Source organism: Myotis lucifugus, unplaced genomic scaffold (genome assembly GCF_000147115.1).
Source record: "Myotis lucifugus unplaced genomic scaffold, Myoluc2.0 scaffold_34, whole genome shotgun sequence".
Taxonomy (NCBI): Eukaryota; Metazoa; Chordata; class Mammalia; order Chiroptera; family Vespertilionidae; genus Myotis; species Myotis lucifugus.
The window spans coordinates 1,249,491-1,266,767 of NW_005871082.1; the positions used below are offsets into that span (position 1 = coordinate 1,249,491).

The window sequence follows — 17,277 nt, forward strand, 5'->3', positions numbered from 1 at the left end:
CAAATATTCTGTCAATAGCAATGTTTCTAAATGACCATGAAGACTTTCCTTTCCCTCTTTTTTTTTAAAGAGCATCTTGTGAGTGGTTTTCTGAGAAGCACACTTTAGGAAATGTGGGTTAAGGCTAATTCTGGTGAATCAATCCTCATTGTAGAACTTCTTCTGAAGGTTATCCCCACCCCACCTTCGTAGGTGTACTTGTACCAAACTTAATGGTGTGTGTGTGTGTGTGTGTGTGTGTGTGTGTGTGTGTGTGTGTGTGTGTTTTCTGTGCTCAGAATGGGGCTGGCTATTTTTGTAGAGTACCCAATGGGTTTAGACATCTGGTTATCCTTTATCATGATGATGTTGGAGGTAAATGTTCAGGTTTCAGGATTCAGGATTGGGCCATACCTGCTGAACTTCTATTTTGGTCCATTATCCCTCCAGTAGTCCTGGCTCACCTTTGAGCACCCTGCACCCGAGGGAGGACTTGAAGCTTTCAGGATAACTGTATCTCTGGAGCTTGGGACAAAGGGACTGGGTTATAAAGGGATGTAGCCAGAGGTGGAGAGGTCTGGATATGTGTACACAAGGTAGAATCGGGAATTCTAAAAACCAGGCTGTTCCAAGCTAACGCACTGCTTTACCTTGAACAGGAGCTATTAGATGCTTTCTCCTCATTTGGATTATCTACTTGAGTAGGATGTGGTCCTTAGGTATTGGATCAACCTGGTTATTTAGGTATATGGGGAATGGCCAGGATGGTTAAGAACTAGACATAAGGATCAAGTTCAGGCTCCTCTCATATCTCCCCTGGATAAGAGCCATGGCCTCCTAATTGGTCTCTTCGTGTCCTGATGTGCTCCTTTCAGAACCAGGTCCCGCACCATCTAAAACATGGACTTTATCCCATCACTTCATTTAAAATCCTCAATGGCTCCCCAAGACCTCCTTGGCTTGGCACAGGACCTTTGGAACTCTGCCCCCAACTTGACTTTTTAACTTCACTCTCCCCTTACTCTTTGCTCCCACCCCACCCACCCTACATTCTAGCCAGATGGAACTTCTTATTGCTTCCTGAACACCCCCTGATCTTTCACAGCTCTGTGCCTTTTTTCATGCCTTTCCCTCTGCTGGCACTTCAGCAAAATCCCTCATTCTTCAAAGTGCAGGTCAAAAGCCTTCTTCTACCTCTTGACTAGCTCATAGAACTTGTACATATCTTTATTCATGTACCTGTCACTTCCACTTATGCTCATTGCTTGCGTGCTTGCATCCCCTTACTCCCTAAGCTTTGTCTGGGGTCTTTGGGACTTCAGGGCCTTACATGATGCCTGGTAAGTAGCAGGTATTTATTGGAGTGTTTTTTTTTATGAATGAATGAATGAATGAGTGAGTGAGAGTTGTGTTGAATGAAATGGAGATTGTGATCTCTTAGCTTCCTCTGGTCATCCTCTTTCAGTTACTCACCTTTCTGTATATATAAAAAGACTTCCCTAGTGTGCAATAACAAAAGTCCAGCCTGGCTTAGCAGATAGATGGAGTTATAGGATATATAATTTCTATTGATTTCAGAGAGGAAGGGAGATGGAGAGATAGAAACATTAATGTTGAGAGAAAATCTGATTGGCTGCCTCCTGCATGCCCCCTACTGGGGATTGAGCCCACAACCCGGGCATGTGCCCTGACCAGGAATCGAACCAGGACTTTCTGGTTCATAGGTTGATGCTCAACACTGAGCCATTTTAAAAAGAGATGTATGACACAGGGTGACAGGGCTGAGCAAGAGTTGAGAAGTAATTCAGGCCAGTCTCTAGGGCCAAAGGGATGATCAAGAGATCCTGGAAGATCTGTCCTCACAACCTGGAAGCAACCACCAGCCTGGATCCCACCAGAACCACTCACTGCACCCTCACTGAAGGTCCATTTTGAAATTGCCTTTTTCTAGAGCTATTTTCCTTTCCTAAGTTCTGTACATAAATAAAAGCACTTCTTTGGAAAAAAAAGTAGTTTTGTTCTCTTTTTAAGCATAGCACATTTTAAAAAGCTAAGATATAAATAGGTTGGAATAAGTAAAGTGAGAAAATTAATGCAAAATTATAGGTTGTATTAGTCCTGATTGTGTAATAATGTATCATAAACAAAAGACCATAAACATTCCAGAATTTATTCCGTGAACCTTGAAGTTGAAGCCATGTTGATAGAATTTTTTGAGACTTGAGTTTGAAAAAGATACTGATTTTTTATTTTAACAACTTCAAAATATTTTCAGTGTTAAGTAAAACCTAAAACTTTGTAGAGAAAGATGTATTGGAACTTTCTAATGCAAACTGCAATTGGATGATTACAAATTCTGGATTAGCAATCCTAGACGAAGAGGTTCATTGTTCCATAATAACTCACTATTTGTTATAGGGCAGAGTCTGGCATAGTTGGATCCACTGTGTGCCATCCCAATGTGTTTAATTACTGCGAGATGAGCCCATAGGTTTCATTTCATATGCCTGTTGTAATTAATGGGTGGTGCGAAGATTCATGTATTTATCGTCCTTATCTAACAGACCCCAGAAACAGTGTAAGATAATAATCAAAACATGGGACTTATTGTTCAAATGCCTGAACTTAAGATTCACTTATACCACTTAATGGTCCTGTGACCCTGGAAAAGCCACATTCTCTCTCTGAGCTTCAGTTTTTTTCATTTGTAAAAGTTGAAAAAATTGATGCCTGACTTGCTGCTCTGACGGTTAGGTGAGAGTGTTTTGTAAACTCGGAAGTACTCTGCGCACATTAGTGCCGACTGTTTTTAATGAGGCTTGTGAGATCACTGCTGCCTGTCCTTAGTGCGCTGTGCATGTTGTTTATGATGGTTTATTGCCAGTTTCACATTCTCAGCTCACCTTGCACAGAAGCTGTGCCAGCTCACTGAGTTGGTTCACCACATACCCCAGGGCTATCACCAGGGTCCCACCTTTCTAGTTCTCTGCAGCGACATCCTTCAGAACAGGCAGTTATACTGAAGCTGATGAGGTTGGACCACATCATGGGGTTCATAAGCTTGGGGGGACCATGTTCAGTGCTTAGAGTAAATTTGGAGCTAAGGACTTGGACTCTTTTTCCTTAGCTGCCCCAGGATTGTGGCTCAAGAACCTCCTAGAGTTAAGCCTTGACCAGGATAACTAGGGTGACTCGGTTCTATTCTATATGTCTCTCCCTGTAAGAGGTGAGCATGGGAATGTTCTCATGGAGAGGAATCACAGTGAGCAAGGAGAAAATGTAAACCTAGTTTCCAAGCCTCTGCTGGTGTCATTTTTGCTAATATCCCACTTGGCCAAAGCAAGTCACACATCTGAGCTTGGTGTCAAGGAGGCTGGGCACAGGAATGTTAGAAGACAAAGAGTACAGAGATGGGGGTGTGTGAATTGCTACTATACAGCATTATGGGAGAGATCTCTAAAATCATGCTGTGAATAGGTGAACAGAGAAACAGCAATGGTGATGATGGTAATGGCTAACATTTACTGAATGCTTATTGTGTGCTGGGAGCTTTATACGCATTTCCCCCTCATTGAACCCTCACAGCAAGCCTTTGCTGTAAGTACTGGTATTACCTCTCCTATTTTACAAATGGGAGCACTGATCTTCAGAGGGATTAAGTAATTGCCAAAGTTGACATAGCTTGTAAGTGGAGAGGAATCCAGGCCTGTCTAGCTCTTCACCAAATCCCAGAACCTGGGGGCAGGGAGACTCTTTGAAATTTGCCGGAGAGAAGCTTAGGACAAATAGTGGACAACTCCATTTCATGCAGAGGCTGCTAAACTCAAGGAGTGTGTCCTTAGCGTGAGTATTTACTGATACTAGGACCTGTGAGAGATGCAGATGTTATAAAACTCTTGAGCTAGTACTAATGAAAAGGCAAATCTGTCCAAGAAAAGTTTGCGTAAATGACAGGTTCTTTGTGGCTCTTTGAGGGGGAAACTAGGAGATTTTTAGGGATAGTCCCTTACATGATGAGGTTGGTTTTGAAATTGTGTTATTTGGGGCTCTAGGGTTTTTAATGATAAAATCTCGAGAACTGTTGTGGATCAAGGTGTAGACAAGGGGGTGTTACCTCCCACTTCTTCAGAACACTTCTGCTTTTAACTGTCATATTTTGGGGTTTATTGTATGGTTTCTTCTTTTGGAAGAAATAAGCGTCTCAGTGGCCTAAGAAAGGAAAGCCACTGTTCTTATGAAAAGATCCCTAGTCAAGGGGTCCAATACATGGGGCTACTTTTGCCACTGCCCAATCATGTGATCTTGGACACTTGGTTGACCGTCCCCAGGTTCCGTCCTTTCTCCTGCATCTATAGAATGAGGGGTTTGAACACGTGATCATCCCTGTCTTCTCTGGCTCTGATTTCTTTATCTTCAGGAGGACAGCTTACCTTTACACTGTCAAGAATAGAATTCTAGAACTGGTCTGTCAATGGTTTGACCCAGAAGTCTCTCTTTTGAATCTTTTGAACTTCCATCTACTTCCTCACCTTAGTTCAGTTAGCAGACATTTATTTATTTATGACTAACTTGGTGCCAGGCACCATACCCACCTTCCTTCAAAGCTCATAAGCTGCTAATACTTGCCCTGGTTTGGGAGAGTCCCAAGAGCTCCCCTTAGTTGTGTCTTCTTTTTGCCACCATCTTCCTGTCTTCTTTTTCTGCCTCACATGTTTATGTCTCTTTGCAGGATTGAGTATGAGGGTTGATAATAGTTTTTACTCTGTAGAATTGGCAGGGGGGCCAGTGGTCAGTGGGGATCTGGGGGTGTTGCAACAGGTGTGGTGACTGGGTCATTGTGCTGTGACCAGCCCTCTGCAGCCACTGAAGGGGATGGTTATCTGACCAAAGGACTTCTCTGATTTAGCTCCCTTCCTCTGGCCACTTGCTCTCCCAGGTGGTGACTTTCTGAATCAAGGTCAGAGCTAAGGTTTGGTTGTTTGGTGGCAGTACCTGCATCTCTTGTTCTCAGTTCTTAGACAACAGATAGGCTGGGGAGATGCAGAGGGACACAGTTTCCCCACAAAGTATAGGAGAGAAGACTGGAGAGTGCTAACTGGTATCCCAAAGCTAGTTAGATAGGGGAGACCCTGGAGTGAAGACCTGGAGGGAGAGGGTGTGAAACGTGAGAAGGTTTGGGGAAAGGCATTCCAGGCAGTGGAAACAGCAAGTGCAAAGGCTCTGAGGTTGACTGCACATAGGGAGTTCTGAAAACACAGAGGGAGTGGCAAGTCTGGGGCCCAGTGAGCAAGGAGATGAGAAGTGGTAGATGAAATTGGAGAGGTGGTTGGGGGCTATACTATGTAGACCACAGATCTATAGACCACAGGGTGGATTTTGGACTTCATGTGTAGAGAAATCATGGGAGAATTATGAATAAGGGAGTGATAACTTCCTTGTGTAGAAAATATTCCATAAGGGACCAGGGTGGAAACAAGAAGACCTGTTAGAATGCTAGTATGTAGTCCAGGGTATGTAGTTAAATTGATCAACATGTAGCCAAAGTTATCTCTTTTGAGGTCTTGGGTCACTGGGTCAAGCCTGAATATCCTGTCAAAGAGTCAGAGAATGCTGGGGAGCCTGGGAGCGGAGAAGGGGAGATGGCAGATTTTGGGGTGAAGGAGTGGCATGGACTCTGCAGCCAGGCCTGGTTCTGCCTCTTATTAACTGTGTGACTTCGGGAAAATTATTTATTTCTCAGGGACCTCAGTTTACTTATCTGTAAAAGTTGCTTCCTCAGAGTTTTTGTAAAGATTTAGTGACTTCAAGTGTAAGATACTTAGAGTAGTGCCTTGCACGGAGTAAGTGTGACTGAGCACTTGCTGTGGCTGCTGCTGCTATTATAAGAGTCTGTGCTGGAACAGCTGTATAACAGCCTTACCAGTGGTGTTCCAAAATCATGGGAGGACAAAATTGCCATTGGCCTTGGTCCTGAGCACACTCTTCAGCTCTGCCTCCTTCTCAAAGGCTGCCCTTACTTAGCCTGCCCTGGATCCACAGGCTCAGCCCTCACCCCCAATGCAATCCTTCCTGGAGATGGTCTTCCCTGTCCCTGCTTTCTGCCCTCACATGCCACACCATCAGCCATCACATTACACCACAGGAACCATGTTCTGCATCTCACACCTCCAGGTGCACCCCACTGATGGGGCTATGCCAGGCCCTGCATTTACCCCGTGGTGAAGCTGGGGCTGTCTGGTCTGGGTCCACAATCTCAAGTCTGTCCAGAGCCTCTGCCATCCCATTTTTCTCTCCCCCTGCCAGCTCTGGCACCACTTGCTTCGTTTAATGGAGAATTTGTCAAGTAATGGGAATAATTAGCACAGTGGGGGCCTTACTGTGCCCTGGAAAGAGAACAGAGAGAGCCATCACACAGCCCCAGACATGATTGCTGGGCAGGCTTATTTTCTCTTGTCTGCATCTCTCCCCATCTCTTGCATGTGTTTGATTTTTCCTCTTTGTGTAGAGAGAGTTGGCTAGGAGAAAAGACCCTTAAATTGCACTCTTGCTGGGCTGGTGCTGCGAAAGCTGGATAAGATTGTCTTCGTGGACTGGATAATTTCCCTCTCCCCTTGCCTCCTTTGTGGGAGGGGGATCTGCTGAGCAGTTAGTTGGTTTTACCCTCCCTTTCTCTTCCTTGTTTTTTCTCCCCCCAAGCCCTCCCCTCTCCCCTTCTCCCTGTGGTCCCCTCATGTAAAGAACTCACTGACTCTCAATTGAAACCTTTTTAATGGTCCCAAGAGGCGAGGATCTTGAAGGGTGATTATCTTCATTATAAATTATTAACTCTCCCAGCAGCCAGATGGCTTCCCTACCCATGGCTTGGAACTCTGGGCTGGGGTGCCCACTGGCTGGGAGAGGAGGAGATGAGAGAGGGGAAGAAGCTGAATGGGTTCAGCTGCACCTGGGTTGCTGGGGAGCTTGTCAGTAGCTTGCAAGGCTTGATCCTATGGTCTGCAGGGAAGAGTTTTTTTGTTGTTGGATTTTGCCCACTGACAACTCAGGGCTCCCTTGGGGATGGAATGGAGGTGGTAGTCAGGGAAGAGACCAATGCTGTGAGAGTTGCTTTGATATCTGCCTTAAAGGATTGTCATTTGTGGTAAAAAGGTATGATTATTATCTTATGCTGTATAGTCTTGTACTCCCTTGGATGCTCACAACATACTGGAAGATGTATTCATTGTTCTCCCCAATTTGCAAGAAAAGAATTAAAAATTGGATAGATCATAGTTTCCCATAAGGTCACTTAGCAAATAGTTATTGGAAGGGCAGAGCCCAGTTCTGAATCCCAGTCCATCCAGTGGTCTATCCCCCACACCAGACTTGTGCACAAATTCCATGCACCGGGCCTCTAGTAGAGAGAATAAGTACCTTGCTCAAGGTCACACAGTCAGCATGTGCTGGGGTCTGGACTTTGAACCCAGGAAGTCTGGCTCCAGAGCCCATGCCTTTAACCTCTACAAAATGGGCACTTATCTTAATACCAGTGTTCTATTTGAACCCTAAAAACTGACCCATACTTGGCAGACTCTGCCTTTCCCCTTTGGTCTACCTCCTTATATTATTTAGGCTCATGTCTTTCTTCTCTACTAGCATGTAAGTGCCTTGCAACGTTTGAGCTATTTCTTTTTAATTTAGTATCTACACCATGAGTGCTCCATGGTTTCAAAAAAAGTCAACAAAAAGAGTTCTTTTCAATTTGCTATCCTCCAGCTTACTTATGATTCTCTCAAAGAATAAAAATCTAATGACCAAATTGATAGAAGGAGGGGTGGTCTTCTTAGGTCTGAAAAAATTGTGAAAGAACTGGAGGGGGGGGAAGGCGTGGAGTAAACTGGGAGGAGAGGACAGTGAGCTCCCTGTTGCAAAACCTGTGTTTCCTAGGTAGGATATTGGCTTTGACTTGAAGTATAACATACACATAGAAAAGTATCTACACCATGAGTGCTCCATGGTTTTACAAGTGTGCAGCTCAACCAATGCATCTTCACAAACTGAGCACAGTGTGCAGCATAACCCAGATCTAGAAACAGAACTCCTTTACCCCCTTTGCTTCCTCTAGTCCTTAGCTCCCCCAAGGGTAACCACTGTTCTGACATTTAACAGCATAGAACAATTTTGTCCCTTTCTGTACTTTATATAAATGGAATACATACAGTATGTATTCTTGTGTGAGATTCATCCCCAGTCTAGAGATGAAGACCAATCATTCTCAATGCTATGCAGCATTTTGCATAAATAGACGACAATTTATTTATCTATTCTACTGCAGATGGACACTGGATTACTTTATAGAATTTGGCTATTATGAATAGCATTGTTATAAACATTCTTGTGCATGTCTTTGGTTAGACATATGTAAGCATTGCTGTTGGTATGTACCTAGGAAAGGACTTGTGGGGTCAAGGGGTAAAAATGTTCAGCTTTAGTAGCTACTGCCATGCATTTCCCCCAAAGTAGTACCTCTATACATTTTAAAATTTAATAAAGATCAAAACTACCCTATAAGTATTATAATTTGGATAAACAAACAAAGGCCCAGAGAGTTGCCTAAGGCTAAATAGGTGTAGGAATGAGTCTGGATTCAAATCCAGCACCACCTGATATCAAAGCTCATGCTTTTCATCACTACTCTGAACTGCTTTTATATCTTGGAGAGAATTCATGCCTTCACTTCCCTCACTGTCTGCAGTAGAACCTTTGCTGTTGCATTAAGGTAGAGAAGACTGAATGTGTGAGGCTGCCCTATTTGGTGTAGTATCAGGAGAACCATAGTTTAGTTGGTGTAATAAATCTTTGAGGCTGCTATGCAAGAACAACCTTGCACCCCCCTCCAAAGCACTTAGGGATAGAGAATGCCCACATCCCATGCTTTTGCCAAAAGACACAAACAAGTGGGTGTATAGAGAATTGGTGGTGCAGGTGAGACATCTGACAGGTGTTTCAGGACGCAAGAAGTTCTGCTAGGTATGGGTGGTCATATGAGATGAAAACTTTTGTTGTTGTGTCAGTGACGATGTTTTTGAAGTTATAGTATTAGGAGCGTATCAGTCAGGACTCTTGGTCACAACTCAACTCAAACTTACTTAAGCAAAAAAAAATATTTTTTGTTCATGTAATGAAAGTCCCAGGATCCATTGGGCTTCAGGCCTGCCTGCATCTAGGTGCTAAAACGTCACTAGAACTCTGTATCTATCTCTTGGCTCTGCTTTCTTCTTTGACTTCATTCTTAGACAAGATCATCCTGAATAATAATAATGGTATCTGTCAGCAACTCTGGACTTCATTCTAATAGTTTGACAACATGGTAAGCAGAGGGGCGTTTTCCCAATAATTCCAGCAGTAGTCCCAGTGTTAACTCTAATTTGACTCAGTTTGGGTGACAGGCTAATTCCTAACCTAGTCACTATGGCAGCAGATTGGAATGTGCTAATTGGCTAAACTGGGTTGTAGGTTCTGGGGTTAAGATGAACCCCAACTGAATGACTTGGATTGAGATTTCTGGTGCAAATCATTTTACTTTCAAAGTGAAGCAGGGATGTAGTGAAAGGGGGGCAAGTAAAACCAACAAAGAGCCATTATGCAGATTTTCTGGCCCTGGGACACTACTAAAAAGTGCTAGAGGAAAAGCTGGCAAGTCCAATCTGGGTCCTGTGGCATACCAGCAAGGGCTAGGCATGAGGAGAGTAGTCATCTGCCTTCAACATCTATCCTGGTTCTAGGCACAGGCCTGACTTTCTCCTGGGTCTGTCTCAATGGAGCAGAGGAACTGGAGAGAGGGGACCATGCCTTGGTAAATAGCCCACACGTCAGTCCTGTGAGGGTCGCCCTGCCTCCTAAGCAGCCGGATAGTGAAACATTAGCAAAGATGTTAACCCCACATAAAAAGCATGCCGTTCAATAATTATGTAAATTAGCTGGCAATTAGATAATGTCACTCACGTTTCCTCTCCTGCTAGATTTCCACACAACAAATAACTGCTTTTGAGCTTCTGCACCAGCTTGGATAGTCCATGCAGGCTCTGGGGCAAATCAGCTACACCCGTGGCTACCTGGGCCATCCTATGGCTCAGGAGAAGGTGGCAGCTGGATGACTAGGTGGGGAGGGCTTCTGCCTCCCATTTTCCCATTTCTTGAGCTTTGGTATAGCCCATTAAAGGGCTAAGGAAGGCCAAAGGATAAAGGAGCCATTGGCTTGAGACCTGTGATACTTAATGTAAGGGGATCTTTAGCTTTTGGCCACGTTGGCAATTTCCCAGTGGCCACTGGAATGTTTCCAATCCAAGAAATAAATGGAAGGGCTGGAGGAGAGAATGTGGGCAGACCCAAGGCTGTGAAGACCAGATAAACCCAATTCTGATGTCACCAGTCTTGAAATCAGATTCTTCCTGGCCCCTGTAGGAAAGAAAGCTTGGTTTTCCTTAGTCAGACTTTCTGATCCCCCACAATGCAGGCAGGGGAATGTTGGTACCTCCAATGCTGGGCTTGAGGGAAGGGCAGAGAATCAGACGAGAGAGGGTCAGCAGGCAGGACAGTGTGGCCACCCCAGAGCAGGCTGGGTAAATTCCCATGATCCTCTGCACAGGAGAGTGTTCCTGGGCAGCTTAGTAAATTCTTGGGTTTCCCCAGATCACTAGGCTTGTGCTGCATTGCCCTTTGGGGCCATCTGAAGTTGGCATCCAGAGAAGTGTGGGGGCTCAGGATTGCTGTCATGGAGCAAAAGTCAATTGATCCCCAGGAATTCTCTTCAGCTTTTCTTTTCATGCTTTATTCTTTGTACACATGTTCCCTGAGCTTCCATTCCATGCCCAGGTCCTGTGGCAGGCACCATGGTGAAGTAGACCTGCCTCAGGGAGCTCCCCATCAAGCTTCCTGAGCCTGGGCTCTTCATTGCTGTGCTTCATGTCTCTAGTCTACATTTGCCTCCACTACTTTTTGATGACCTTGAGGGTGGGAAGGGTTTCTTATTCTGCTTTGATATAGCAGTGGCTGGAAGGAATCAGAGCTCAATAAACAGACTGAATTGAGCAAGTCATTTAATTTATAGACAAATAATGACTCTCAGAGGCCCAGGGGTGAGTTGATAGTATAGACCAGTCTCAAGAAGTTTCTGGGGACTGTTCATTTAGAGGGTCTCCCATGTCCCTGCTCATCTATAATACCGGGCCCTCCATCTGAATGTCCTTGCCTCCCCCTAAGGATGCCTGTCAGCCAGTGGACTCCTTGGTCTAAATGGGCAAGGAATACCAGGATAGTGTCACTGTGAAAGCACTTACCAAGCTTCTTGGTTTCACACACAATGGGCTTCATGATGTATGACATGATTTTTACATGCTCAGCTCATCAATAATTTCAGGCTTGGGGTACCCCTTGTGAGAGGCATGTATTTTATGATCAAACCTGCCTTGCTTCCCCCACCTCTAAATCAAATGTATGACTGGAAAGAGGAGGAAGGGGAGCAGCTGTCCTCTGAGCACATTTTCCAAGAGTGAACCCTTTTCAATAATTTTATTTGAGGAAATACATAAATGTGGCAGTTATTGAGCCCAGAAGGTGCCCTCTTTTCAGGACAAGGGTTTCTTCTCTCCCCTAGGATGTTGCCTTTTGCCTTGGTTGCCATTTCTCCCGTCAATGAGCACATTCTAAGAGATTGGGCCATGTGTCATCTCCTGTTAGTCACCTCTGGCTTCATGTCTTTCACTCACTCCATTCCAACAGCACCAGCCTCCAACATACCAGCCTGTTCTTGTCTTAAGAACTTTGCATGGACTACTACTTCTGGAACATTCTTCTATGATATTTACATGACTAGTTCCCTCACCCTCTTTCAAGGCTTTTCTTAAATCAAACCTTCCCAAAGACTCTGATTTGTGGTGATTGCCTATTTTCATATGTGAATGCTCCTAGCACAGTTGACTTCATGCTACCAAAGTGACATTGACTAGCTCAAAAATTTCTGAAATTTTAACAGTTGGTTTTTACCTGCCTGCATGAGTGGCACTCCATATCACTGTGTCCATGTTCAAGTTAAGCATCTCTTGCACCATTGGAGGTGCCTATTTCACACTTGGGAACACAATGTGTGGACAAGACCTTTTATAGAACAAATGTTTTTCTTAATGGGCTCAGTCAGCCTTTTGTTGATTGGGTTTGTTTGTTCAGTGGAAATAAGTGTGTGTTCCTGGTTAAAGAACAGCATTTTCCTCTTCATAGCGGGGAAATGACTAGCTTTGCTAATGTGGTCGTCATTAAAATAGTGAACAGTACTGGTCTGACAGAGACCATGGTGAATTATCAAATATGTCAATTAAGCAGCAACTTGCACAGCTCTTGGAAATTACACTCATTGCTCTCATGTGAACAGAGGCGTCTCCACTCAGCTAGATCGGCCAGAGTCTGCCTTCAGGAACCGGATCACCTTCCTGACTGGATGCTGGTGCATTTCCAACCAGTATATAACACACATGACATGCTCTAGGTCTGTAACATTCCTTAACTATTCATTTGTTGTCCATTCTGCAGGTTTCATAATTTAAAAAAATATTTGTGTTTTAATACACTGTCCCCACTCCACAGACATATGCACTCATACATACATCATACATCAATGGCTGCTCTTCTCATCCCTTCCTATCTGGACATAAGAAAGGAAGGAATCTAGTGTTCATTGAGCATCTATTATGTTATAGCCTCAAGCTAGGATCTTCCCATACATAATCTCATTTAATCCTCTCTCCATCCTGGTAAAGAGGCTATTATTTTTTCTACTTTGCAGATGAGGAAATAGAAGCTCAAATATGTTAAGAAATGTGCTTAAAGTTCCACATACAAGAACTAGTATTCAAACTCGACCCTAAAGCACATATTTTGACCTTTCTCCCTACCATTTAGTAAGAGATAAGGATTCTTTTGCTTATTATTCATCTTCTGATGTATTTTTGCTGATTTTTATAAATATTTTTTTCAAAAATTAAAGGTGGGAATCTGTCTTAGGCCGCCTAAACCCAAGTATTATCAAGTTGGAAAAGAAAAAATCTAAAAAAAACCAAACCCTCTGTCATTTTCATGTTAAAATTATGTGTGTGTGTTTGAATGTATACGTTAACACTTACTTTAAAAATAAACTTTGGCTATGTGACCCTGTGATATGAATATTGTACAAATGTGCTGATATGGCTTTGGGGGTTTTATGCTATTTTTGCATGTGGAAAAACTGAGTGCATTATTAGGAGCTGAGCTGGGGGTCCTGCAAAGGCTTTGGAAGAACCCTGGTCTTCTGTCTAGTTTGAAGCACCAAGCATTGTGGGAATCACTAGAATAACCTGGCTCACAATCCAACCATATTTGTGAGCTAGGATGCAATATTTTCCTGACACATGCCCTAATCTTCCTCTCCTTCTCTCCTTTCTCCCCACCCCCTTCTTCCTGCAGGAGTCCTGGGAAGCAGGTTATGGGCAGGACTGCCTCTGGCCCACACCATGAAGCCTGAGTCTGCATCTGCTCTGCTGAGGGCCAGGCTCTGTGTGCGCACCCAGCTTCCAGCTGCCCCTCTCCCCGTAGCCCCCTGCTGCTAAGAGGAAGATCTTCAGGACTAGTCCTTGGCCTGTTTCTACCTGTCACCTGGCTCACCTCACCACCACTCCTCCTCCATCACGGCACCCTGGACCCCAGCCCTCTCCCTGGCCTCTCTGGCTGGGGCATTTGGGGGTCCGCTGGGAGGAGTGCATTGCTGAAGGCTCTCACCCACCACTTACCTTCTCCTCCTTGAATCAAGGCCTCCGGATCCACATGGATAGCTGAGATCTTTTCTTGGAGAAAGACACTTTGCTCCTCACTCCAGGCCCTCAGTGCCCCCACCTGACTTTCCTACTCTTTGGCTGCCCTTTCTTCTTGTTCCTGTGCCCATCTCACTTTCCTCCTTCCTCACCCTCTCAATATTTGTGTGATTCTTCCTTTTGTGTGCTCTCTGTCCCCCAACCCATCTCTTCTCCCTCTCTCCCTTCTCTGCGAAGGGGGATCATCCCCTGAGGGCTGTTTCCTGGCTGTCTGCTTCTCTGGGCTGTCTGGTCCCACAGCCATGATGAGTTTCACCACACACTCCGTGTTCTTCACCCTGAAGGCCAGCGTCCTGCTGGGGTCCGTGCTGGGGCTCTGCCTGGGCCTAGAATTCATGGGCCTCCCCAACCAGTGGGCCCGCTACCTCCGCTGGGATGCCAGCACACGCAGCGACCTGAGCTTCCAGTTCAAGACCAACGTCTCCACGGGGCTGCTCCTCTACCTGGACGATGGCGGCGTCTGCGACTTCCTCTGCCTCTCGCTGGTGGATGGCCGCGTGCAGCTCCGCCTCAGCATGGACTGCACTGAGACTGCTGTGCTGTCCGACAAGCAGGTGAATGACAGCAGCTGGCATTTCCTCATGGTGAGCCGTGACCGCCTGAGCACGCTGCTGGTGCTGGATGGCGAGGGCCGGTCTGGGGAGCTGCAGCCCCAGCGGCCCTACATGGAGGTGGTTAGTGACTTGTTCCTGGGCGGAGTCCCTGCAGACATACGACCTTCTGCCCTGACCCTGGAGGGAGTACAGGCCATGCCCGGCTTCAAGGGATTAATCCTGGATCTCAAGTACGGCAACTCAGAGCCTCGGCTTCTGGGGAGCCAGGGTGTCCAGTTGGATGCCGAGGGACCCTGCGGCGACCGTCCCTGTGAAAACGGTGGGATCTGCTTTCTCCTGGATGGCCATCCCACGTGTGACTGTTCTACCACTGGCTATGGTGGCAAGCTCTGCTCCGAAGGTAAGGCCCTCTTCCTTATTCCTATTCAGTGAGTTGGGTGAAGGCCAAGAGCCCTGGTAGAAACCAGCCATACCATTGAAGTGCATCTTTAGCTGCATGTTAGATAATCCGGTCCTTTCCCCAAAGAGCTAGTGAAAATCCTTTGCTTGCTCTCAATGGAAAATCCATCAGCTATCAGCAGGAAGAGAATCCTGGCTACTCAATCATGGGCTTCTTACTCAATATTTGGCTATACTCAAAGGGCTGGATGAAGTGACTGCAGAATCTGTGCCCAGCTCAGCTCCTTCCACCCAAGCACAGCTTAGCAGGATCAACACAGGGCAAGAAATCAATAGAAATTGGCAAAGTGGTTATCTCTGTCCCTCCTGATTCCTTGAGAATTGGACCCCTAGGGATGGATGGAAAACTCCCCATTACTTCCTCCTTATAATCCACAGCATAGGGAATGCCTGTGCAAAGAAGAACTAGGGTGGATAGATTGCATGTCCATGCTTGGCCCCACTGTAAATCCAGTCCTTCAACCGTGCCCCTCCTCTCACACTATTCTGGGAGGCGCCTAGAGGATGGATGAGGCATCTGGGGATGGGCTGTCTTGCCTCCTCCTTCTAGCACTAGGATTTTTCATATGAAGTTCTTCTTTCCTGTTCTCTCCTCTCCATGTGTGAGAATGGTACAGGAAAGCACAGAAAATGAAAGGACCCTTGTCCAGCCAAGCCTCTGAGAGAGCTGGCAACACTTAGCATAGTCGTGGAGAACATCCCAAGTTCAACTACAATTTCCCAGGGAGAGGGAGGAAGGGACTCATGCCCAAGGCTGCCCTCATCTTATTCATCAAATTTTGACTATTTGGGATTAGATCTGAGAAGTGGCCCAGGCTTTACTTAAAATCCAGATTCCTGGACTCACTAAAGGCCTAGATTTCAATAGGAAGGACCACTGAAATGACCAAGTATATGAGAACTGGCCATATGGGTGTGTGTGTGGTGAGGTTGGGATGAGGAAGAGGCAAGGAAGTTACATTTACTCTCATCCTTTTGGAGTTAAACCCTGGATTCTTCTAGAGATGTTTGTGTAATCATCTCATGCTGTTCTCTTCATGAAGGTGTGGGATGGTATAGGGCATAATAGAGATCCTCAACTTTGGTTGCATAATAGGATCACCTGGAGGAGTTTAAAAACTCATAGCACGGACAATTTATTCAGAAGTTTATGGAGTGTGGGATCCAAACATCTGTATATTTTTTGAGGCTCCCTGGCGATTCTATTGTGCAGAACCAGCAGGCTGAGTGAGGTCAGGTCAGTAGGGCCAGGTAAGTGTCTTAGCACTGACTCCCAGGATCTCTTTGAGGTGAGGCCCCACTACCTTGAGATTTGTAATGAGAAATGGTTCTGCAGGTGTTCCTCAAACTTTCTCAGGAAGAGCTGAACCCCCAAAGCAGGTTGTAGTTGATAAGAACTTTAGTTACTAGGAGCTATTTAAACAATTTTTAAAATCAAAGCTAAATTTATTTCACAGGTGATACGTACTGGATACTAGGATACTTTCAGGGTCTTGTTGGAGGCCTCTGTGTAGGTCACATATGGGCTATCACAGGGGTATTTCTGGGTCTCTGCTGCTTCTTTCTTCTACTGGGTTGGGCATCGTATTTCCCTTCCTTTGGATGGGCTACAGGCGAGGCAGATGCTAGACATGCATGTCATCTCTTCTGGCTTCTGTTCCCCCCACCCTCACCCCACAATGAACCCACTGGAGAAAGGGAGGGGAAGAGGGGCCAAGCCAACCCCAACCCACAAAGCCACGTCAGGAATATGGTTATTGAAGCACTTCTCACAAGCAGGTGCCTTCTGGAGCTGACTGCTGTTCCAAAGCGTCTTGGCTTTGGAGAAAGTCCTGCCTGAAGATGCTGACATGATCACTTGTTTTTCATTCGCCCAAAGGATCTGTTCAGTTCTCAGAACTTGTACTGAAAGCTGGAATTCTTCCTTTCTAGGGACCAGGGTGTTTGCAAGTGTGTTGCTAACTTGCTGATTATACTTGATTGCATTTTTTTGTGTGTTTAAAAGAACTCATTTCCTCTGGGCAGGTCTGGATCAGCACTTTTCTGCAGGAAGAATCTCTATACTGTATATGTACACAATCAGTCTTCTCTCTTTTTGTTTTGGTGTGTGACCTATAGCAGAATTTCTTTGAAGCTGATTGAAGATCAATTTTTAATAGCTAAATGCAATATGTATATTTTAACAATAGTTCTTTCTACAGGGTTCAGATAATCTCGTGGCGATGGACTGATACTTCTATTTGTAGAAGGCAAGCAAACAGCTTAGATCATTTATTCCCCTGATATGTAAATAAAGTAAATAAACTGTGTAGTAAGAGGAACACTTGGTTGGCCTGGAACAGAGCTGTGCTGAGGTTGAGGTGAGGGCAGCTGTTGGGGAAGTATCAGAATTTACTGTTGATAACTTGGAG

At 45.3% G+C, this 17,277-nt stretch overlaps 1 protein-coding gene across 1 annotated transcript in view; it reads left to right on the forward strand.

Moving 5' to 3' along the window:
- The first annotated feature begins 14,098 nt into the window (after window positions 1-14,098).
- NRXN3 (neurexin 3) overlaps window positions 14,099-17,277 on the forward strand; it is a 1,457,090-nt gene continuing 1,453,911 nt past the window's right edge. The window contains exon 1 of the mRNA XM_023752494.1: window positions 14,099-14,807. Coding sequence (XP_023608262.1) covers window positions 14,099-14,807 — 709 coding nt within the window. The remainder of the gene's footprint in view (window positions 14,808-17,277) is intronic.